At 39.4% G+C, this 25,164-nt stretch overlaps 1 protein-coding gene across 2 annotated transcripts in view; it reads left to right on the plus strand.

Moving 5' to 3' along the window:
• Window positions 1-25,164, plus strand: part of DPYD (dihydropyrimidine dehydrogenase) — a 368,019-nt gene that overhangs the window by 310,837 nt on the left and 32,018 nt on the right. For both annotated transcript variants that reach the window (XM_052801600.1, XM_052801601.1), the window contains one exon: window positions 6,494-6,673. In XM_052801600.1, the coding sequence (XP_052657560.1) occupies window positions 6,494-6,673 (180 nt within the window). The remainder of the gene's footprint in view (window positions 1-6,493; window positions 6,674-25,164) is intronic.

Here is a 25,164-nt window from a genome sequence, read left to right on the forward strand (position 1 = left end):
CAGTCTTTTTCCTCCAGAATCTTAATCAATAGACACTAATCAAAAAAGCAGTAGCCTCAACTATACATTGAAAACCAGCTTAGAATCATTCATAAATGTTTCTCTAACAGGAAGGTGGATTTATGTCTTCAATACTTATCAGGAAGAATTTTTAATAGAAAAAGAAAGCTTCTATAAAAAGATGATAAGTAGTGCTAAAATTGAAAATATATTATAATACAAAATCAAAACAGTAAATCTTTTGCTTACCATTTGGGCATATCAGTAAAAATATTTTGAAGGAAGTCAACCAAATTAATGTAAAAGCAAAATTGTTAATCCATTGTAAAACCTCTCACAGGTATCTCAGAGGAATAATAGTTGTTTATCCCCTTGCTATGGTGAGAATATTAGAAACTGTGAAGTCAAAGGCCAATTTCCTAATCGCATGGCATTTTGAGAGCTATTTTATATAGAGATCCTATGCAGTTTAGAACCAAAGCTGAAATAAGTCTCCGTCTTCTGGGGAAGCAAGATGGCATTCTGCTAAATGCTAGAATTTTATCATTTGAAGGGAAAAAAAAAAGCAAAAAGAAAGCAGCCAGCGAGACCTAAGAATATAAAAGCATTTGAGATCTCAGAAGGAGTTTAAATCAATGCATTGCCACAGTTACAGCACAGATGAAAGAGCCTGCTGTCTCAATTGCCAGGAAACTACTTAGAAACTCTCACTTTGATTTTTTTTTTTTTTTTTTGGTAGTCCGTTACATTACCACTAAATGCAATATATGGGGACATCACTGCTTTGATGTTGTACAGCTACAGCAAATGGAAACTAATATGGTAGAACAGTCAAGCTATGTGATTTGCGTTTATATATACAAATATATACCCATCAATTTTCTTACTTCTAGACCGTGTATCACTGCCACCTATGTGCCTCCTTACTGTTACTTCTGTTTTCATAAAAATGACAATTACTTTACACCCATATTCTGAAAAAAGAAACGTATTTTGGAGGAGTGTAAAAATTAAAATTTTCTCCAAGCTATTGTCTCCTACCACAAATTCATGGCTGGCAAAGGGTTTTGATAGTGCTTTGAGACAATTTCAAATAGGAGCACAGCTGCTGCCAGACATTGCAGCATTCTTGTTCTCACAGATCTAGTCACACCAAGAATACTTACGCTTCTTGCAAGCAACACGTTATTAAACAGGCTAGATTCTCTGACCTGCTCCAGCCTTTTGCAGTGAACTAGCAGTGTATGAGATTATAGACACACTACCTCTTGTTAGTTGAAAGTAGTGTAGGGAAGAATTGGTACAAACATGTCTAGATCTGCATCTCCTCTGCTGCCTCTGCTGAAATTCCTGTGGTTGATGGAATAGAAAGAATGCGGGTGGGGACTGGAGTCCATTTTTGGCACCGTCTTCCCCACCATCACCTGTCCAGCTGGGATTTCACCATATAATAATGAGTTCATGTAAAAACTGAAGGTCATGGGGTAAGAGAGAGTGGACAGAGTAATGCCTGAAGAGGAGTGCATTATTACCTCTTTCTAGTGTTACAGAAAATATTTTCTCCTCTGCAACATCCCCCAATGGAAAAATGCAAGGACAACACTGAATAGGAATTGCTTTAGTGGGTGATCTGGCTGGAAGTACCTCAACCACTTTGTCCAGGTTCTGCACGGATGGCACAGATCTTCCACGCTGTCTCTCAGGATATACCAAAGTTTGGACAGGAACCACATCCATTTTTGTAGAGAGCAAAACGAAAATAAAATGCAGTGTCTGTGTATTTTTCTCATTGCTCCTAGAAACAAAGACTATGGACAAAATCTAAAAGGTCTTACACAGACAGAGCTCTCAGTAAACATTGCAGGGCATTTGCCTCAGTAAAGACTTCAGAAATTGGCATATCTTTGTTGTGTAATGATTCTGCTAAAAGCAAAGGCATTGACAATGTTTTTTACATTGAAAATTTACAACTTTTTCTTCAAAAAATGTAAATTTAAAATTTCAGATTGATGTGAATGATTAATTAGAATCATGTAACCTATAAAATTCTTTTTACACAATAATAATCTCCTGACAATTTACTCCATCTCCTCAAGTAAGATTTGTAATGGCTCTAGATCCTTTGACAAAGTTAGACTCAGTATTTATGTTTATTTAGTGATAGAGCAGACAGGTTATTTCTTATGCAAGATATCAGCAGGGACCTTTGCATGCCTCTCCCATCATTGCATTTTGCAGAACAGTTTTACTTAGAGCCTTAGCCTGTGATTCATTTCACATCGCCATTCCCCAGTGAGATCATTTGGTGTATGTTTGATTTACCAGCAGCAAAGCAGGCACTGTGTCTTCTAGTATCTCAGACATGTCTGTATAGATTAGAATTGTAACCTACAGTTGCAACTTATACTGAACAGTTTTAGATTTCAGAATACTGAGAGCACAATATAATACATAGCATGTTGGCCTGCTTGTCTCTGTTGGGGTGTAAGGGGCAATCATTGGAGTGTGGACCTGGAGGAAAGGGGAGAAGGTCAGATCTTAAAAATGAAATCGTAACAGTTCTACTGCCAAGGCAGAGCCAAGCAGTGCAGTAAAACCAAGCTCATGCAAAATTATCTCTGTGTATATTGGTGCAATATGAATAATCATAGAATCATAGAATCATAGAATCATTTTGGTTGGAAAAGACCTTCGAGATCATCGAGTCCAACCATTAACCATGCCCCCTAAACCATGCCCTGGAGTACCCTGTCCACTCGCTTTTTGAATACCTCCAGGGATGGTGACTCAACCACTTCCCTGGGCTATAGGTTACCTTTCAAAGCAGGAAAAATGTAGCAGCTTTCTCTTCTAGCCCAAGTTCTAGTCCAAAGCTAGAGACAAACACAGCCAAGGCAGCAGGACAGCACTTGTCAGCAGCACAGCTAACAGCTTCACTGTGATCTGGACCTCACTCTGTCCCATAGGTTGCTCACAGGGCTTCTCTCTCATATTCCAAAGAAGAAAAAACTACTTTCTACCCAAATGTTTCAAGTGAAAGCCTGGCTCAGTGAACAGTTGAATGTTAATTTACTCATAAAACAGATTCACTTACATTATTTATAATCAAGGGATATTAAACAGGTGTCATCTCTGCCATGTGAAGTCCCAGCACTACTGCTTGCCAGAACCTGGGCTGATAAACCACATGAGCAACTGATCTACACTTGCTCTGTTTCTTATACTCATCCATAAGCGGTTTCTGTTGGCCACAGGATACAGACTGCTGGTCTGGCACAACATGACCATGTGTATGTTCTCAGTTGTGAAGTTATATTTTTGTTCAGGCTTTTGCTTCAGGGTCTAAAGGGAAGCACATTTTACTATGTTTGGTTGGTAAAAGCATGATGCTGAGGAGAGGAGCTGAGCGGGCAGGGCTGGATGCAGTTCAGTTTCATGCTGCTGCTCCGATCGGTGTGCAAAGCATGGGTAACAGCTGTACAGCAGCACCCTGCTCACCTTTATCTCCTGTTGAGGTGGTTCAATAAGACATTAAATGAGAAGGGGTAGCAATCAAAAGGTAGTTCCATTTTAAATATGGCCATAGCTGGACTGCCTTTCCTGCTTTTCCTGCTCTTCACACCCATAAAATAAGATACCAGCAGAAGAGGGGGCTCAAGGTTTCACTTTGCAAGGGAGGGGAAGCATGCCTGTTCCCAGTGCAAGCAGCAGGAGCGAAGCAGGGCATTAATGATGTGTGGAGACAGGTCGGTTCAGTTCTTCTGCAATTTTTCCGGATGCATGAGTTTGAGTCTCACCTGGTCTATTGCCCGGCCACTTCTCCTGTGCTGAAAAGAGGGCACAGTGTCATTTAAACTGGTGATTCAGAGGCAGCCAGGTATGATGCTAAAAACCTCTCTCTAGGGTGTGGAAATTGTCATGGCTGATGGGTCAGAGTGACCTTTTATCTTGACTTTGTTCACCACCTTTTAAAATGCAGCAAAGGCTTCTACATTGATTCGTGGAAGACACTGTAAGCCTAAAACACAAATCTCACCATCCAATATGTGCAACATAAGAAATTTCAAGGCTCAGAATGTTTTGGAATTTGCCAAAAGCATGTTGGTTTTGTATGTGTTAATGTTTGAATCTCTCTTATTCTAGGAAAGGCCCATAAACATAAGCACTTGCTTTTATCACAGTGAAATCAGTGAAAGGCATGTCTTTGGTTAATTATCTGCACCATTGGGCACCATAGTCATAAGGCTCCTACAGAAGAGGAGGATTGTCTGAAACCACTTGCTAATTCTGTGTCTAAGTCTTTCCATTTCGGATAACATTTTTCTTCAGTGCAGAGATTTACATTTTTCTTTAAAAATTGCATTTTGCCTTTGGTTCTGCAACCTACTTGGCTTTCTAGGGAAGGAAAACAGTGCACTGCACATAGATTCACAGGGATCAAATGTTAGCTCTTAGTGTGATATCATCTTCTGCACATTTTTATATTATTGCAGTTCATAACACTGCACCACAAGATGGAAAACAGTAAAAGCCTCTTTATTTATAACGTTATTACAGGTATCCTCCAGTGTATCTCATGTGTATACATCTTGTCAAAATATTTCAGGATTTTGACAACAGTGCCTGAACTTGTTTCAAGTGACATGACATGGCTTTTACCTGTATTTTTTTACAGTTTTAGTATTTTTAAGAACAGCTAATAAAAGTGTTACCCATGCACTAAAAAAATAGAGAATGCCTTGGTGAACAAAAAGGCTTAAATAAGCATCAGTTGAGTTTTGCAGTTAAATAACCTGTACAGGAAATTATTATGATGTTCTTTATAATTGCTCTGGAAAAAAAAAAGTCTTGAAGTCTATGGAAGGCGTAACAGACCTAATTAATGCCCACACTGTTTCTTCAGAGAAACAGATTTTGTGTAACGTGCATGTGCTGTATAGAAAATGTTCTTGTGCTTATTTGATAGTTTGCCCTTATTTTTAACTTGCACAGCTGTAGTGTATGGTATATTACAATGTAATGTGTACCTGTCTTCAGAATTGCAAGTTTTATTATCATTTCTGAAATGTGAAAAACAATTCCTGTATTTTTTAAGCATCAATGTCAATTATGATCCAAGGCATGTTTTCGTGTCCAAGGAGTGTGGATGTGTTTGTGCACATGCACACACTCATGTTCTAAAATAGGTGGCTATTTCATTGTTGTGTTCATTATGTGTGTATGTAAGCGTAGGTATTATCAGGAGCATTCTTTTTAGCTTTTAGAATAAAAGCTGAATCAGAGGCTGAAAACCCTGACACATCTGGAATTTCAGAGCATTTCCAGGGACTGACAATTAATGGTACTCAACCAACCCTGCACCTCGTAACTGATGGATGATTAGAGTTTAGCTAATGAGAAGGTGTTCGGAGAAGAGTCAGGAATTTTTTAGTCACTTGTCAGTTTGGTTGGGGATCTCTGTGGGTTTAAATCTGAGTTGATACCCACAATGTGGTCCAGAAGTATCCATGTAAATGATGAGACTTCTCTGCTGTCAGTAGTTTTGTGTTCACATGTTAGGCTCTGCAGGTCAGGGATCATTGTTTTATATGTTTACAAAGCTATATTGCTATCTGTGTTTCTACAGTATCTAAAATAAAGTGGCCTGGCCTCCCAGTACCACTGAATGGCAAATGGTGATTAGCAGAAGTGGACCATTCAGTTTTGTGCCTGGCAATGCTCACCCATACTAACAGCTCAGCTTAATGGGTGCTGTTTGCTGAGACACTTTTGTTGGAGCCAGATTCTTCTCAGGAGTATCCAGTGAAAGGACAAGAGGCAATGGGCACAAACTGGAACACAGGAAATTCCGTTTAAATGTAAGAAAAAGCTGCAAGGGAGATGGAACACTGGACCAGGTTCCCCTGAGAGGTCTCTGTCTTTGGAGACATTCAAACCCCAACTGAATATGGTCTTGGGTAGCCTCCTCTAGTTCACCCTTCTCTGAGCTGGGAGGGTGGACAAGACAATCTCTAGAGATGCCTTGCAACCTCAGCAAGTCTGTGGTTCTGTGATTTGCTTGACTGGGGCCTAACTGGATAAGTCTGTGCTTCCTGACAGAGCAGGCTGGGGAATACCACTGTGTGTCTGCAGGCAAAGGTCTGAGCATAGCTGGTGGTTTGCCAGTGTGCTTGGCATGCTCAGCATCAGCGGCCCAGAAGGCACACTTGGGGCTGGGCTTGCAGGCTTACTTCTCAACAGCCTTCAGGTCTGGTCTAAGGGCTGCCATTAGGAAACCTAGGCATAATTAGTGTTATTGAGTCCTTTTTTTCCTGAACTGCAGTGGTGGTATCATGACATAGGATTAAGCAGCCAATTAATATCCTGAATTCTTGTAGTTCTTTCCCAGTGAAGCTGCAGGAAGGGTATATGATAATCAGTAAGTCCAAAGAGCTTGCTAATTCCATATGCTCCTCTGCCAGGATGTTGCTGATAACTGACTTACATTTCATAGGTGTGCAGTGCAATCCAGAATCAAGATTTCACTGTTATTGATGACTACTGCACTGGACTGCGAGCTCTTCTTTACCTGAAAAGCATTGAGGAACTTGAAGACTGGAATGGACAGAGTCCTGCAACCATGCGTCATCAGAAAGGAAAACCAGTACCTAGAATTGCTGATCTGATGGGAAAGGTATGTTGTTTCATTGCCATTCCTGTATAATGACACTATGTCTTGGTTTTGAATGCAATTCCATAATGATTGTATGCAGTTTCTGCTCCTTACCTTGGGTAACCACTGCTGCTGTCACAATTAGTCACCAAGTCTTTTTCCTACTGAGTATTAACAAATATCTGAAGGCAGCTTAAGAAGACAAACTTGAGATGACTTGATATGGGATAACGTTTTTACTATAAATATGATCTCTCCACTTGATTTGTAACATCACGTCTGTAAAAAAAGTGTAGGATGTAAAACTACAAATGCATTGGAACAAGTTCTGGAACTGCTTGTTTTCAAGAAACTCAACTCAATTCAGAATGCTACTAATATTGTGCCAGAAGTTCCTGGGTGTTCCAGCCAGGGTGCAACATCCAGGAGACGTGAAAGCCCCCTAGCACTGGACCTGACCAGCTGAGACAGCTTGCCACAAACCAGCTGTTACTTGGAACACTAGATCAGGTAGGAGTGGCCCTTCGATCATCATACCTGAGCATCTCATGGTGTTTCATGTGTGCTGACTCCCAAACCCTCTGCAAGGCAGGAAAGTTCCAGGTGAGGAACAGTGACACTGAATAATTTAACAGATTCCGCAAGATCATTTAAACCTAGAAGATCTGTGGTGGAATAGGAATGTAAACTGTGGTCTGAAATCCTAACCTCTGGGCTGTCTTTCCTCTCTGCTCTAGTAGTTGCCTGCTACAAAAGCATCCTTGGAGATTTTTGCCAGATGTAATGGGTTGCAGCCTCCCCCAGTACTGCTCACCCCTCCACCAGGGCACTGGCTGATCCATGCTGAGAAGCAGGGAGGTGTAACTGGCTTCCTACTGATGCCCTGCTGCCTACTGCTCTAAGCAAAATACCTGCACAGCAGGAAGGCTGAGCTTTTGTTTCTGGTTACTAAAGGGGATCGCTTTGAAGACTGATTTCAGTTATACATCGTGCCTATTGATTATCCTTCCAAAAATCTGATATAACACTGTTGAAAATGTTGTAAAAAGTAAAGAATTACAAAAGAATAGGATTTGGAGTGTCAAACGCCTCCAAATCTCTGCTTATCGTTGCTGATGACTAGAGTTGGATTTAGCAGGAGATTAGAGACTCCTATATTGTTGTTGTTCTCTGTGGAGCTCTGAAAATTATAACATTACCTTCCAGGAGAAAAGACAATCCTATTCCTAAAGCTCTGGATAATACGCTGCTTAAAAATAAAACAAGTTATAAGCAGTTTCATTTTCATCTACTTATGTTAAGCAGTTAAACCAGGCTCAAAGGGTTATATCTAAACTTCCTTCCTTTAACACCTGTAGAAACATACACAGCATTTCCAACTCATGTACAGAGATTTGTTGTAATTCTTCTTTAAAGCTCCATTCAATGTTCTATCTTTGTATTACCTTTGTATTTTACTAAACAGACAACCATTGTCAGGGGTGTTTCTCATGTCCTTTTGAATGAGAAGAAAAAAATATAATTCTTAGTCTTTTCTGCTTGTCACTACATCAATAATTAACTTTAAAAAGGTAGCGTGAAAAGATGCTTTAAGGAAGCATTTAATAATTCAAAGGAATCTTAACTTGAAACGGGTCACATGAAAAAGAATGAAAAACAAAGCCCTATGTAATCTTGTCTGGCTGGCTCTGTTAGACATTTAAAAAGAACAAGGCATACAGAATATAACTGTGTATTTGATTGCCCTTAGCACTGAATTATATCATTGGATCATTGCTACTAAATAATAACATATAAAGTTAACCAGGCTGCATCACTGGTAAGGTATTGATATATTTTAAGCATAAGCTCAGGATGGCTAAGTATTTGTCCAGGAATGGACGTTCAAGGGAAAAGGCAGAAAAATAATACAACACGGGTAAAACGAAATACCATGATAAATGCTCCTACAAGGGGCAATCAAATACAAAGGCTTGATATCATTAATATTTATAATATCATAATTAGCAAGACTGTGCCTAAGCAGTGTTATTAGTGTAACTAATTATGTTATCATAAACTAAGTTTGCAGTATTATAGGAATCAGTATTCTTACCTTCATAAATTATTATCAATATTGGATTTCATGTACTTGTGCCTAGCAAATTTAGTACTGTAGTTTCATCTAGATTGAAACACAAATATCTAGCTTGCTTGGCAGCAAGTCATAACACACACTTGTGATTCTCTTTCTAAAATAAATTCACTAAAAAGTGTGTCCTCACTCTCTATTTGGAAAAGAGAAGATAGCCTGTTGATGAGATATATATGTTCTCATTGATAAAAGTAACGTGTAGGGATGTGTATGTTATACATGGAGTAAAATATGACAGACAAAATCCTGCATTACAATTTTAAAAACGTAAAAGGAGCTGTCCAAGTTTGTCTTGGTATTACTGTGAGATGAAATGCAGTTTTTTCAGTAAGACCCCGTGAGAAGCTAAACAGCAAATACTGATGAACTTTTGCATTCAAAAAAAAAGTGAAGATGCTAATTTTGATATATTGTATTTTTGGTGCAGTAAATGTAAAAAATATAAAGGAATTATCCTCCATTTTGTTACAAAATTCCTATTAATTCTCATATAGCATCACACGGTTAAGAAGTTCAGGCAATTGACAATTTAATGAGAAGGAACTGAGGGACAAGAATTATTTTCGACAGCATCAAGAACCACTTGCCTTCTGATTGTATACAAATTCATTGAACCTCTCCCAGTTTTGAATATATTACAGAGTTAGGACTGGTCCTGTTCCTAGCTAAGTATGTTCATAATAGTATCTATTTTGATTCACAGTGCAATATTGAGTGTTAATGTCCATATTTTTATATAACAGTGCACTATTCTTTTGATAATTCATTTCCTGTCCCAGTTTCAGCATCAAACAGATGCTGAGTGCAGAGTGTTGCCACAGGAAAGTGACACAATAGAGTTATGTCATGAAATATTGTAGTATTTTATGACCAGAGTAAACTAAAAGATAAATACTTCCTTCTAAGTGGTACACCTGACATCAAACTGAAGCTGTCTTGCCATGCAGTCACCAGGTAAATGACAAACTGGACAGTTGTCACTGTCGGTTGTTACAATTATCACAATAATTTCCTTCCTAAACAGAAAGAATACTAAAAATACTGTCCTAAATAGTGTTGTATAATAAGCAGTTTAATAGCAAACATATCAACTTTTGGCTGAAAAAGAAAATCATGTTGATTAGTACCTGTTCATGCTTCTGCATTAATGAAACTAATACTTTCATCTGATAATTTATAGCCCTTAACATGTGAGAATCATCCTAGCACTGGAAAATATTTTGGAAACAAATGCTGTTTTTAAGTTTTTCACTGTTGCAGAATGTATTTTTTGGTATGTAGACCCTAAATTTATCATCTTTGAGCCAGCTAGTAGATATTTTCTGATAGACTTTTCAGTAACGCTAGCTTTTTCCCTTTTGCTAACACAACAGTTGCTGCTGGAGTCAATACTTGCCATTGTCGAAGATGTGACCTGTGGTACTACACTGCCTGTAATAGCAGTGAGATTCCCACTTAGAAATGCTAACCTCAGCCATGGCTCGCAGTCACTGGGTGAAACTGTCTTCTAGCTCCACCAATTTTATTCATTCTTTCCTGTTGCTGTAGCCTTATCCATAACCGCTCCAAAGACAGTCCTAGCACAGATGCTGCGTCAGACTCACAAAGGTGGACAAAGCCAGTCTTCTGGGCTTCCTTCCTCATTGCTTTTCTGATGGCCTATTTAGTTGTTTGGGGTTTTTTTCTGTGGGAGGACCTGACATTTGAAGCCTTGACACAGATGAGTGTCATTAATATCACCTCTGAATCACCTCTCCATTAAATGCATGGAATAAAACTTGTCAGCTTGTCTCAGCTACAATCTCATCTTGCAAATCTCGACACTGAGATGAGAGAATGGCAAGGTAATGATGACACCACACTGCTTCTCACTGACTCCCTCGAGGAAGAACTTTTGTAAAACCACACTTACCTCAGCATGAATTTAGGACTGAGATCAAGTGCATGATGCAATCAGGCAGACAGTTAAGATGTAGAGCATGCTCTTACAACCCAAAGTTATTAGGGTGGCTGCACAGGAGAGAGGGAGAGCACAGGTAGTATCCTTATAATCCAATATTAACAGAATTACGTTTTAAAATAATGTTCATGAGTTTCTCAGGAAGATACATGACCAGGAGCGATAAAGATAACTCTGTTCTCACCAGGTATCTGGATAAGGTACAGTATTCCCCAGAGGTGCAATTTGATCTCCTGTGTGTAGTCACTGTCTCACCTTGTCTGTTTATTACAGGACTCTTTCATTAGTTGCTTACTGATCTTACTCCAGAGAGCTGAAGTCATCATGTCCCAGAAATATACTGGTGTCAGCTGGTGGTCACAGAAGTGGTATAGTGGTTTTGTGTATAAACTTGCACCTCATGTCAGCTATAAAAAAATCATACTTAACGCAGTGGCCTGTATACATGCCAGGTGGCTAAACATTAAAAATATGGTAGTGTATTCAGTTGGTAGGTGTGGATTTATAGGAAGAGATAAATGTATATGGATGTTTCATACCTTGCCTTCAGCACCAGAAGTTTTGCAAAAACTGACATTTATTTGACCACGTCTAAAGGTTAAAAAATTAAAAAGAAGAAAAAGTAATAATTTAAGCATCTTGATTCCAGAAATATCCAAGACCCGAAACAAATTGATTTTCATAGTGAATCCTCCTCAACTGTTAAGGTTGTGCTGTACTGAAAATGTTAAAACCATATCTGATAAAATCACATTTATAGAAGGTGGTTTTCTCCAGCAGACAGATGAGAGAGAATGATCCTGAACATGCACAGTGTATGAACTTCAGTGAAGATTCTCATCACCTTAAATTTAGCAAGCTGCTGATTTTGTTCTCTGAATGCATGGACTTCCCATTACAACTAAAATACGCACTTCCTTCAAGTGTCTACGGGTACTAACAGCTGAGTCTTCTGAACAGTACAAACCTGCTAAATTCTATCCTGACTGCAGTCAAATCTAAATAGCCTTTTGTATGGCAGAGAAAAAAAACTTGCTACACCATTGACAAAATATTAAATTCTCTCTTCTATTAAATAAATAAATAAAATGTGAATTCCCAGCCATGCAAGAATACTATTGCAATGCATACGCCAAGTTTTGTCTGCCTTCAGATTCTTCAAGACCTCTGACTGCCTTCACTGAGCAGAGGTTTTCACCCTTCATTTTTGGAAGTGCTCCTTGTTATTCAGGAAGGCAAGTTTGTGCAGTATGGTAAAGAACTGTCCCCTTGTTTCCAGAACTGCATAAAGAAGACAGAACAAATGGTACTTGTGGCCATGTCCAGAAATACAGACCATCTCATCATATGGTGGTAGAGAAATTGCAATAAAAAATTAACATTGATGAAGAAACCCTTTCTCCCATATTCCCATCACCAGTTCTGAAGAAGAGTCAGAGGGGGGGAAAAATTAATTTTAGGCTGTTTGATCCTTTTTCCCATCAGCTAAGGCTTGCACCTGAAATATAACTCTCAGCCAGGCAAAGCCTCTTAAGTGTAAGCCAGTATTGATCAAGAAACCTCTTGGTTTAGGATATTATGGGAACTGTGCATCAGCACACTCAGGGACTGTTGCCACATATGCTTGTTGGCTTGACCAAAAATAAGGCTCTGCCAAAATATATCTGAACCAGCACCTGCAGGCAGATGAGGAAATAAGTCCTTTCCTCCTGCTTCGCCCTCGCAGTCTTTCACCTCCTCCCCTGACGTGATGAAAGGTCTCCACAGGCATGGCTCCAGGTGGGAGCCTCGTGGTCCCTCTGTGGAGCATCACCAGTAGCATTTTGGGGAGCGCCAGCAGAGCAGACCCCTGCACCCCACTGCGCAAGTCACACTTACCAGGTTTGGTGCCATTGGTGAACCTCCCAGTGTTTGCAAGCCGAAAGCAATTATGAGCAATCCCTGGCCTGCCCAATTTGTAGAAAAAAGGACCTTTCTAACATTATTTTTTTTTCTTTAACTGATCTATTATGGAAGTTTATGTTGTGATTATCTACAGTGCTGTTTGTCTATGGAGACTGCAAGTTGTTACGTAAAATGTATCTTCCCTAATGGTGAAGCCATTTGCAGCAGAAATGGGTAAAACAAAAGGAACTAGGATTATTAAAGTGGATTTAAAGTAGTTTAATCTTTGTGGGTTTTCTATGTACTGTATGCTAAATTTGCTTTGAGCACTGAGTTTAAAGTTTCGTATTCACAGCCAGTAAATGTGGCTATTAAGAAACTATGTATTCACATTAACTCCTTGGCTGTGGCGGTTTTAGTGCGTTCACTGCTGGCAACGGACATCAAGCCAGGAAAATCCAACTCCTGATGCAAAAGGATTTAAAAAAAAAAAATCCAGTCACTGCCAAAAATACATAATTCTTTTTTTGTACTCTGCAGTTTGTTTTACTTAGGGAAACGGCCTGGTCATACCCTGCAGCATGCATTCATTACAGTGATCTTTGACTGGCAGATGCAGAGTAATAAGATGCATATTTTAGTGCTTATTATAATACCCTGTCCAAAAACAACTTGACAAATTTGTGATTTCGACAGTATCTCATTTTGCTGGCTGCAGTGCTCTGTGATTGCCTGGTCCACGTGGCTTCCAGATTATGCATACCACCAATACTGCTCATTAAAATGGCCACAGTTCACCAGTTTCGGTAGCTTGGAACGAACTTGGAATGAATTATTATACAACAAAGAGGCTGCTGTCATGCAGAACAAAAGACAAGCAAAAGAGAGCTTTGGCTTAATGAGGCTAAGTGAGTGTCTCCCCTGCATCACCAGCTACTTGACGGCCTTTGAGCATGGATTTTTTTCTCCACAGGCCAAAACCTTTGGTCTATTATTTTGTGTTTATGCACCTTGAGGCTAATATACATTTTAATATGCTGCACATGGAGAAAAAAATCAGCCATTAGATTAGAACATGTGCACTCCCTGTTAAGTTAATGACAGCCGAACATAGAGATAAATTTAGGTTTTCATATTTAATTATAGCACAGCGCAGTACGTTTAGCAAGGATAAATTGCACTATTATTATGCTTCATTTTTTTTGACATCTTTTCATATTAACCATGCTCACTTACCCCCACTTCCTCCCCAGTGTCACACATAATGTCTCTCTGCATCATCCTTCTTTAACACCATTAATTTTTTATTCTGTACAGTTGTATATGTATTGTTGTATTTGTTACTTAGGGTTAGCTTGCTAGTTGGATAAAACTGTTCAAAACAGCCCTCGTGTTAGGTGATCTACATAAGCAATAATGACAGAAGAGACATAAAAAGAACTGGCCTGCATGGCCAGACATGGCTTTGCACGTCCCAGAGCAGGGGTTCCCAGCCCTTCTCCCCCGGACGCTTTCAGCGCAGTGCACACTGTCTGTGACTGCAGAGTGGTAGCCCCTTTCTCAAGCAGCTGAATTAGAAAAGCTGGAGAAATAATGCATGGAAGGTTAAATGAGTTCTACAGAATCTTGTAGCTGGATAATATTAATACAGACAATGGTGGTGTTGATATAAAGTGTCTCTCTTCTGAAGAATTTAGCACTGTTTTATTGTATAGGAACTAAACCAGAGGTAATGTTGCTAGGTGGTATGTGCTGTTTGTTGGGGCTTTGTACATGCGTTACCTCTGTTTGTCAGAGCTGTTGCTCCAAGAATAGCATCAGGAATTAGGCCAGACTTCAGCCTTATAGAAGACAATATGAAATTAAACATAGAGGCAAGCTGGCACGCAATTCAGCCTTTGCATGGTCTTATCAAGTTTTAATGGGAATATTTGACAATTTCTGTGCTGCCATGGAGTTGATGGTGATGTTAGACTATTTGTTGTTGCCTGAGAGAGCTTTTAGATTTGCTTTCAGCTCTGGGCTGAGCTATTCAGGTAGCTGTGGTTTGTGAAAAATATGTTTGCATGCTTCACAAAATTAAGGAAATACTGCTATTTTCCAAAGTGGATTAGAGCAGGTAATAACTCATAGGAAGAAGATTTTCCTCCTCCCGCTGTGTGTATAAGCAAGTAGAAGATATTATGCTACAGGCTTATTCCTAGATTATTCTTTATTGGATAGTTGTTTCGTGACAAAAGACACTGTGGCTTGATGACCAGAGGGTCATGACAGGAATAATAATCACCATATGAAAGGGTGTCTGGATCTTGGTGATAAAGCATTCCTCATCGCAATCAGTCACCACTTGCTGGTGCAAGAATTTTCCTCAATGGCAGAGATCAGCTTTTTCATATTCATTGAGAGCAAATCAGTCTCTCTCTCTCCCTCTCCCCCCTCTTTCTCCAACCTTCAGTTCTGTACCAGCTTTTACTGCCAAAGAGATTTTTCTTTGTCAGGTGAAATTCATGGAGTTTGGGGATGTTTAGGACACTGCAGTATTTGTGGGATTGGTATTAGTTGCTGAGCCTTACTCTTTGTGTCCTCACTGAGTAAAGCCCTGGTCAGTAGTGATTGATAGCTAATTGTCTACAGTTCAAGCACTAGAAAATGTGCCGGCAATTAATTTATGTGTGCAAAACTCTTCTCCCTGATTTTGTAAGTGCAGATTTTGATGCAAATTGCATCCATGAAAGCAAGGTTGTTCCTTTCAAAATGTAAGCTATAATTACTGGTCTGAGAACCTGATGATATCAAATTCTTCCTCTAGAATCTACCCCTAGTGAGAGAAGTAATTTATTAACAAAGTTGTGTATTTCTAAGCAGTACCTCTAGCTATCTTTTTATTCATTAAACACTGGTAAAATGCTTGATACTATACGAGATGTAGTCTTACGGAGTTGCAGGCTATATCCTACAGACATCCAGATGGCTTAGAAACATCTATGCAATCAGAAATGTCTCTTCTGTATCTACAGGTAGCTATTATTAGTAAAACCTACTTTTATTTATGTGTTCCCATTTTGTTTCTGGTACTAGTCACAGATGTACTTACTGATGTACATATAAAGACCTAGGCTTTTAGCTTCTGAAAGAATCATTGTCCCTTTAAACTTCTCATCTAAGAAAGCTGTTTACTTGGATAGCAAGGTGCTCTGTGGGCCATAGCGCTCTGTGCAAGGAAAGTGCAAAACAAAGTCCATGGTATTGGTCATAAACAGCAGACTAAGTATGCATTATCAGCCTGTTTTCCAAGAACTGTGTTACTCTTGTGCTAGTTTTGAGAGGGATTTTGACTACAACATCTCTTAATTTTCTTAGGAACAGATTTGGCCCTTAAGCACAGCCCTAAGTGCAGTGACATGCACAGATGTACAAGAAATCTGGGAGGAGTGATTGATAGCGAGAAGCTAAAGAAGCTAAAACTCTTAAGTGCCCATATGCCCTGCCTAAATGATGTGTGTAAACATAATAGGTGGAGAACTTAGTGGTCTACAAATATTTGAAGTTTGCAATCAATTGAAAGAGGGGGATTTTATGATGTAGAGTGAGAACTCAACCAAGACTGATGAGTTGAATTGGAAAAAAAACGAAGGGTTCAGCAAAAGCAGGAGAAAAATTATCCTGATTGGAAGGAAAGGCTTTTTGTAGAAAAGATTGAGGTTTCATGCTGGGCTGCTGAGATTAAAGGTAGGGAGGACTTTTAAAACTCGAATGCATGAAGAAGTACTGCTGGGAGAAATTTGGGGTTGCCAGGAGTATGTGCTGGACTTGTAGACCTTTCCTGTCTGGTTTGCACAAGCTAGCCTATGGCCCTTTCCAGCATTTCAGCTGTGCACTAGGTGTTATCCTTGGAAGCCACTGCATCCTAACAAAGTGTTCAGCTAGTGACTCAGTATAAACCACTGGAGCTAACAGTATCTAATAATCTGCAATTGAAATGTCTTTTTGCTTAAAGATTAAGATCATACTTAAGGAACTTGATTATGTCCTTTCCCACCTATTTTATTTTTATTGCTATGAAAAAAACCTTGCAGGTTTTTCTGTCATCTTGTGTGGTTTTGATCCAACAACATGGATGCCTCAGCAGTCAGAGCAGTACTTTCTGAGTTTTTGTGGATAAATGGATTAAAAATGTCTTTCATTGCCCATTAGGCATACATTGACACAGGGCAACTGCCCCCAGTAACTGAACGGAGCTGTTGGGCACACCTTTTCTACATGTAGGAGTTGAGAAAAGAGATTTCTGCACTTTGCTGACCTATTCATGCTGTACAGAATTCATTAAGGCCCAGGAACTGTGTTTGGGTTGTTCCAGGGAACAATTACAGCCAGCATGTAATCTGCTGCTCTGCAGCACATTGGGGCTCCGTAATAGTTTCAAGGGGCCTGGCAAGAATTTTATTGATTTCTTGGGATCTCATTCAGGCTGATTGCACTTGGGTACTCTGATGGTTGATGTTTAAGAACACCTACCCCAGCTGTTATTAAGAAGGTGGGTCTAATCCTCACATAGGTAAGACCTTGTTTGCCCTTCATTCAACTCAGCAGACAAGTTTTAATGAAATAGCTCCCTTTTATTTTTTATGCCACAGCTCTGTTTTTGATTGCCACGTTTGGAACTATCCAGTGTAAGTCAGTCACTGTATAACCCATATATTGGTCAGGGTATGTCGTATCATATATCTGTTCTTTCATTAATCATTTTGTCTCTTTCCTGTTTGACTGCTTGGAATAATTAATGCTTTTTTTTTCTATTACTATGTTATATTTCTTCCAAGTTGCTGATTTATTTATACATAAAAGCTATAAAGTACCTCGTTGTTTTATACAGTATGTCTGGATTCATGAGAAACCCAGAAGCGTATCACTGAAATAGTACATTTTTTTAGGTCGTTCAGGACAAGACCTTGCAGTTGAGCTTAAAGCAGTTGAATTCTCGAACCTATTGACTATGATTTTATTTATTTATACTACCCATCATTACAGCATAGAGCTTTATATCCTAGATGCTAATCATTACTTACTATTTTCTGAATAGGTGTGCTCTGATTTGAAATATTAAATATATGCCAAAAGGCATCTTTCCCAATTCCAGACCGAAAGTCTAATCCAGACTCTCCAGCAGTTTTTCACTTCCTTTTCTGAGCCTTCTTTCAAATGCTGAACACTCCTGACATTTTCAAATGTCCATTTCAAAAATTTCCATTTGTAAATTGAAAACCAGAAGGCTCATTGTAAACCAACAATGCTCTATAAGCACAAATATGTCTATGTTTTCTCTTTTGCTCAAAACGTATCACTAAGATGTAAACAACTCGCATGCCATTTACATTAGCATAAATGATATTCTGAAACCTCTAAACTTACCTGTTAAAGCAGCAACAACAAGAAATCCTTTGGCAACTGTAGCATGAGTGTGCCTTTTGTAATCAACATTTATAAAAGAGCACCCCAAAGGAGTGAGCATGTTCTCTTGGAGCTGCCGTTCTGGGTGGTACAGAGCAGGGCTAATAAATGCCGTATGCTCCAGAACTCCCCTCTTTCTCTTCACAACAGTCATAATCATGCATTTGATAGACTGCAGCCATTTTGTTAGCAATTTTGTCATAACTCGGTTTTTGACCTTCAGTGCCTGGTCTGTGGGTGGGCTTCTGTGCCTGCTGCTGGATTTTGGACTTAATTTACCAGGATAAAGCAGATGGAGGAGAAACTTACTGTTTACATTTTTCCATAGGACTTAATTTATTTCTCTGTTGTTTATCACTGAGGTATTTTTGTCTACATAGTGTGAATTGTTTGCAAAGGTATTTATAACCACATTTGAGTGATGGACGTGCAGTCTGAAAAGCTTGAAAGTCTGCCTCTCTGCCTCTGTCTAAAAAAAGCATTTCCTTCTCATCCAGTCTGTGTCTTTAGTTGTCTAGTTCCTAAATGGCAGTTTGGGAGGGAATGCCTGTGTGAAGTCACGACCACTATTTTGACTGTATGAGTACTGGTTCATAATTCAGCACGCATTGGGAATATAATTTTTAGTGCAGAATTGAGCACTTATCTTGCAGTGGAGTCTTAACACAGTCTATTGTAAGCATCCAACTTAACTCTCCAAATACCATCCCCATCTCGTCCATGGAGAGAGGTGTCAGTTTATGGTATCTATCTGACTGGCTGAATTGCCCTTAGGAGTCTCCAGCACAAGGAGTGAAGTCCCTGCCCTTAAGCACTGAAGTCAGATATCAGGACATTGGAACAGTTGAACATTACGCACTCAGAGTGGGATTTATTTGCCTCCAGATGTGGTTTAAGACCTTACAGGTATCTGAGGCATCTGTGCAGGTCTGGATCTTGGAGCATGGCACTAGAGACTTATGTTGGGGCTGATGAACCCTTTCCTGCCCAGAAGCTTAGTGTGGTTTGGACACTAAGAGCTTGACAAGCAGAAACACACGGTCAAAAAAGGATGCAGAAAGCTGTTTCCAAAAGCATACGCTCTCTCAACCAGGGAGACCATTCCTTCTCCAGAGGGAGCAAAGAGTCTAAGCGAAATACTGACCAGGCTTACTGCTCCTAGGGGTGAGGAAGTCAGACTGAAGGGGTTGAGGCATTTGTCCAAAATGTCATCTAATGCTTTTGAGCTTTTTGAAAGAAAAAGAAGTAGGTGCAGCCATGTGTATGTTCGTGCATGTGCACGAAGTGTTTTGTTGTTTGTGTTTCTCAGCTGTTCTGCAGACATGTCCTGAAACTCCAGCAAGGTTCCCTCTTCCTGCAGTCAGGGGTGCAGGAAAGACTAGAGGAATCCAAAAGCTTGGAGTGACCACCACGTGTGGTCACTCTCCCCCAAAATAGTGTCAGCCACAGAGGTTGTTCCTGAAAGTTCATTTTAGAAACCCAGAATGGAGAACTGTGACCAGCCACATTTAAGTCCATCTAGCTGAAAGACAAGTAAGCCTCTGCTGTTAGATCCTATCCCAACTGACTGGTGTTCATTTAGAGAGTGGAATTGCATCAGGATATGACAAACGGTTCTTGAATAGTACCTAGGTACATTGAATATTTGCTTCCACATCTCTAGTGGAATAAATGTTAGTTCAGTAAAAATTCATTTTAAATTCATTCAAGGCTAGCTTTGTTCATTTAGCCAGGATATTCTCAGTTGCTGCTGTGAAAGGGACTGTGTCGCAACATAACTTGCTTTCAGTTTCAAGCAATGAGTGATTGTACAGTGTTAGCAGCCCAACACAAGATAATCCTATAATGCAATTGCAATGAAAACTTCGAGACTCAAGAATTAGGTAGGTAGTGGTGGATACATCGAAATCTCAGCTCATAACCATAGTCAACTCTCCCTGCCTCAGTCCCATAAGGGTACTTTAATTTTCTTCCTGTCTTGCAGCTCATAAACATGCTTCTCTTCACAACACACACCATATGCTGTTGGAAAAGGGCTGTAAAGTTTTATAGATATATTTGAGGGTATTATAAAAGTATAATAAAGTAAAAATAATGCAAAGAAATAGAAATTATTGAACAACTGAATTAAAATATTAGGCTGGGATGGTTTTATTGCATTTGGGTTCTACTTGGCTTTTACAGTCATGAAGGGATAGAATTCTTTATTTAGAGTTAGGAAAATTAAGAATTTTTATTTTAACAGTACTTGTAAACATTTGCTTAAACACTTAAATAATTTCACTACGTCGCTGAAGACTACTTAGTTATAGCTCAATCAGTACAAAACTGATTTCTGATGTTTTTCTTTTGAAAATGTTTTACTTGGTTTTAGGGAGATATTTCTAGTTCAGAGATGAAAGTTTTTACTCATACAAATTGAAATGTTAAGTAATTAAGTAGTGTTACAATGAAAGTAATAGTACAATGGTGGTGACCAAATTATGGATACTTCGTTTAATCTGAAAGCGATTTCAACTCAAAATGTGGCCCCTTTCTCTGGAAACCCAGCAGAGAAAACAACACAATTGCTCTCAATAGTGCTGCCCTCTTTTTCCTGTTCAGAAGTGAATAATATACCAAACAGTCATGTCAAAGGGGAGGACGGACAGTAAGAAAGTCTGCTGACTTGACTAGCATAGTTACCTACATTCTCCCAGACAGAAGTTTCTGCAAGTCAAAGTTTTCATTCCAATTTGGGGGGTTTTTTTCCCCTCCAAAATGAGCTGGAGTACTAGACGTTTGAATTTTTCCCGTGGAAAGAGTCTCTCAGAAGTAGTTGCAAAGAAGTTCAAAATATTGCAGGGCTTTCTCTCCTACGATGGCTGCACAGTGGCTGTTCCTGGCTCACCCTCCATGGCCCTCCTGCCACCCTCTGCCCATCTTGCCCTGTGAGTCCAGGCCTGGGGAATGCTCTGTTCAAGCCCCCCCGAACCACAAACCCTGCTGTGGTGAAGCCTGATAACCCTCATAGCCCAGTACTGACCACTGCATGTAACGTGCTATAAAAGAGGCAGGCTGGCAATGAAAATTTTATGTTGTGGTATTTGTCTGGGCTTAAGTTCTGGAGGAATTTTTGAAAGATAACGTGTAGCTTTGTGATCTGCACTGGAACCAAGCTGCTAGTTGTGAAGCAAGCTCAGCCAAAAAGTTCAACTTTGTTTGCACCCCTAATGGTTTTTATATACATAAGAACAGTAAGACTTTAAAAAAGGCTGCTGTAAATTTTACTGTGATCTATTATAGCTGAGGGTATCTTAAATTATTTTTCACCCCTTATCACAGCAATCAGAAACTTCAGATAAAGGTTGAAACTTGCTTTGCTTTGTCTCGCTACAGGGGTATGTTCTTTTCCCCAAGTTAAATAAAATAAGAAGTCTAATTAGACTGTTTTCCAGGGGAAACTTATGGCACACTGCTTGCGTATAAATTAACAACAATGAAAGTGGTAAATTAAAATTGCTACACCAATTTCATTTTTAGCTCTGGTTTGCATTTATATAGAAAGATTTATTATTACTGTGATTTACCTTCTACTAAGAGGTAAAAGAAAGGAAAGTATGAAGTAGCAGCAGTTGTAAATATCTTCTGGAAAACTTCAGCTTCCAGAAAATGCTGCAGCATGTCTGCTCAGAAGCCAAAGTTGCTGCAAGAACACCAGGCCGTCCTCCCTCCATTTTCTAGGCTGGATTCCCAGCGTTTTCCAACACAGCAGTTCAACTGTAAGGTTCAGCATATGCTGAAGGAAAGATCCATCTTCCATCTCAGATGAAGCACTGACCTCCTGTATGGCCTCCACTTTTTTTTTTTTTCCCCCTGGCTCCATGCATGTGCTGGCAATGAGGAGTGTTGGTGGCATGGAATCCCTAGATGGGACATCCTGGTACAGAATAGCAAACCAGCTCTTGGCTCTTTTCTTCAGCACTGTCAGTACCAAAGATCTTTTGTATCTTACGTGCTAGCTTAAGCCCCAGGGGAGACTGACTATACTCCATGACTCCATTCACTTCTTGTGCTTGCTGTATTTTTAGCAATGCTCTTTTCATAACACCGCTGTGGAAGGTGTCTGAGTTGGCCTGGGGGCATGTCCACAACTGTGGAACAAGCTCCCACAGGACCTAGGACTCAGTTAGTGCCTTTGCCTTTCACCCTAAGAGTAAAAGGCACTTTTCCAACTTTGCCTTCTCTGTGCAGAAGTGTAACTATGTTGCTGCTTGCTTTTGTTTTTACAGGAAGGAAATTACTAAAATCTTACCAAAACAAAGCAGCCTGTCCCATACACAAAGAATGAGAATGAGAGAGCAGGTGAGCCACGCGAGATAGGTGGAGTTCATTAGTTAACAGACTCTGCTGGGATATTTTAATGATGAAGGTGGCATAAAACGTTTGCAAGGGAAGACAACAATATGAAACAAGTGTCCATTTTATCTTGTTTCTTTTGTCTTCTGGAACAGAAACAGAGACACTGAGAGGCAGGCTCAAGAAACCTAATTAAATACTGAAAGGAAATAAAAATTAGTTCCCAGTTCTGTTGCCCAGACTGATTCTGTGCATATTCAATTTGTATTATTTTCAGAAAAAAGTAAGACATTATAACCAGAATTCTCAAGGTATTTCTCATTCTTTAAGAGAGGAACTAGGTGTCTAGGCTAGCCTTTAGATATGATCCATACTCCCAGTATTGTCATTAGGCCCTGCCAAGTATTTGGCGTATCTCAGATCAGTTTCATTGTTATAAAAAGGAGTCAGTGGACCTCCAAATCTACTCATTTCTGTTGGGGAAATGTTTAAAGACTTTGAAGCAAAGTTTTCCTAAGGAAAAAACAATTGATAGCAAATGATATTAAATAAGCTGAGTTCCCATGGAAGTAATCATCAACACTAACTTTTTAAAGCTGTTATTTCACTTAGAGAGTTAAATCAAAATATTATGATTGTATGATCTGTCTGTACCAGTGTCAGTATCAGTGTCACTGATACCAGTTAAAGCATCAAAAAGAAAACTTCATAGCATCCTGAGGTTGCTTCGCTTCCTAATTAAGACTACAGCAGCATTTTGCAGAGTGTGAAAGGAATCCCGTGTGGTGTAAAGTAGCTGTAGAAGGGAGAAATCATTTATTTTAAGGACACACCTGGTGCAAGAGCTTGCTTTAAGACTAGGTTGAAGATATAGATCATACTTTGGCTCATGCTGGAACATTGTTTATTTTCTTGGCTTTTTAAAGCTGCATTTGTACTTCTCCTATTTTTGCAAAAAAGACAAAAGAGATGTCCTTAAATGTTAACAAATGCAGTGATATCTGTGATAAATAACTCCACACTAGGACATACTTTTTATGGTTATGCATTAAGCTTTTAAGTCTACTTCCAGAAAGTCCGTGGTAACAGAGAATAGCCTTTACTGAAACTAGTTAGATGTTACACTGTTTTACTTCATTCTTCCTGGGCACTGACATCAGAAGTGACTAGATTCCTATAGGCACCTCACTTCAGAAAGGAGAGATGTGTCTGTACTTTCAAATTAGATGTGCCCGGGAATATTCCTAGGTGCTTACGCCAGCTGGCACCAAGCAGCCTGTGCCGATGATCAGAAGCTGTTCGTCTCCAAAGTAGGTTGGCTGCAGGCAGGCTGCCTGCTGGGAACAGCTCCTGGAGCATGCCGATTTCCAAAGCCTCTCCAAGAATTGCCTGGGACACTGATAGTCAGCACAGGCCAAAAGCGGGCAAGAAAATGTTGTAATGCTTTGTTAGGGTAGATGACAACATCCTTGTGCACAGGAACATTCCCAGACACTGATTTACTACTGTAGATACAGAGTATCTTGTAAAAGTCTCAAAAAAAAAAAAAAAAAAAAAAAGAGAAAGCAATGATTATGGTAGTATGTGAGTGGGCATGAAAGATGGACAGATGGACATAAAAATGAGCTATATTGGATGTTAGTGAAAATTGCACTGGGAAAAAGAACTCTCTCAGCCTGAGGCTCCAAAATCAAGAAAACCAGTGAGAAATTTAGAAACTCTCCAGAAATACCTTCTATCTAAAATATAATAGAACATAATGTAATATAATATGTGTGACTTATATGTGTATATATGTATTATCCAAGTATGGACAGTTTAAAAATATGATAGCCCACTGTCTTTCTGAATGTTATAAAACAGCTAACCCATGAGTTCATTGCATCCTAATGGATGAATTCAGTTTGTAGGTGGGACAAAGTTGCAGTGATTCAAATGAGAGCACTCAGAAGCTATGTTTACATTAAGAAGTAGTGCAGACAAATAGGCCAAATAGGCATGGAGTTGCAGAATGAAATGGTTGATGCTGCAGACTGGTGTCTATGCATTCCCGGGTATTTTTACTGTGTTCTAACTCTAGTCTGGTCTCATGGGCTAAATGCCCATTAGCAGCTGCAGCTCATTTTAGGTGCACTCCTGGAACACACATTCAGGTTTCATTTCATCCAAAATAAAATCCAGTTTGTGCTCTCTGAGACTGCTGTGCCATAAGAACCAAAATGCAGTATGTGGGGATAGTCAGGAAATTCACTTCAAAGGTGTATTCCTGATCTAAACTAAAACACTAATGTAGAGGCACCTGGAGAGCTCATGCAGCAACATTACAGCAGTGCAGAGCTAATGTGCACAATTAGCGAGCAAGCCGAGGCCAACCATCAGTGGAGCAGAGACAGAAGCCGTTTACCACTCAGAAAAGAAAATGTTTGCATAGACAAGGAAAAATTTTGTGCAAACATAAATGCATTAACACAAAGCAGAGAAGAAAAATCTACTGGTAATTGTCTCGCATATGGGATTCTTTGCATTGGCAAGAAAATTGTTTTGCTAAAGATTGCTTACAATAGCAAAAAGAAAAAATGCACCACATCAGGAAAACAAACTGACTCAGAAAATGTAATTTTGCACATATCTGGCTTTGATGCACTACACAAGAACAAAAATAAACTTTTGGTGCCATTTGCACAAGCATGAACTTTAAACTAAGAGCAGCAGCACAAAAGCAGAAATGAGTTTGAATGCCAGCTGGAC

Source organism: Harpia harpyja, chromosome 11, assembly GCF_026419915.1.
Source record: "Harpia harpyja isolate bHarHar1 chromosome 11, bHarHar1 primary haplotype, whole genome shotgun sequence".
Lineage (NCBI taxonomy): Eukaryota > Metazoa > Chordata > Aves > Accipitriformes > Accipitridae > Harpia > Harpia harpyja.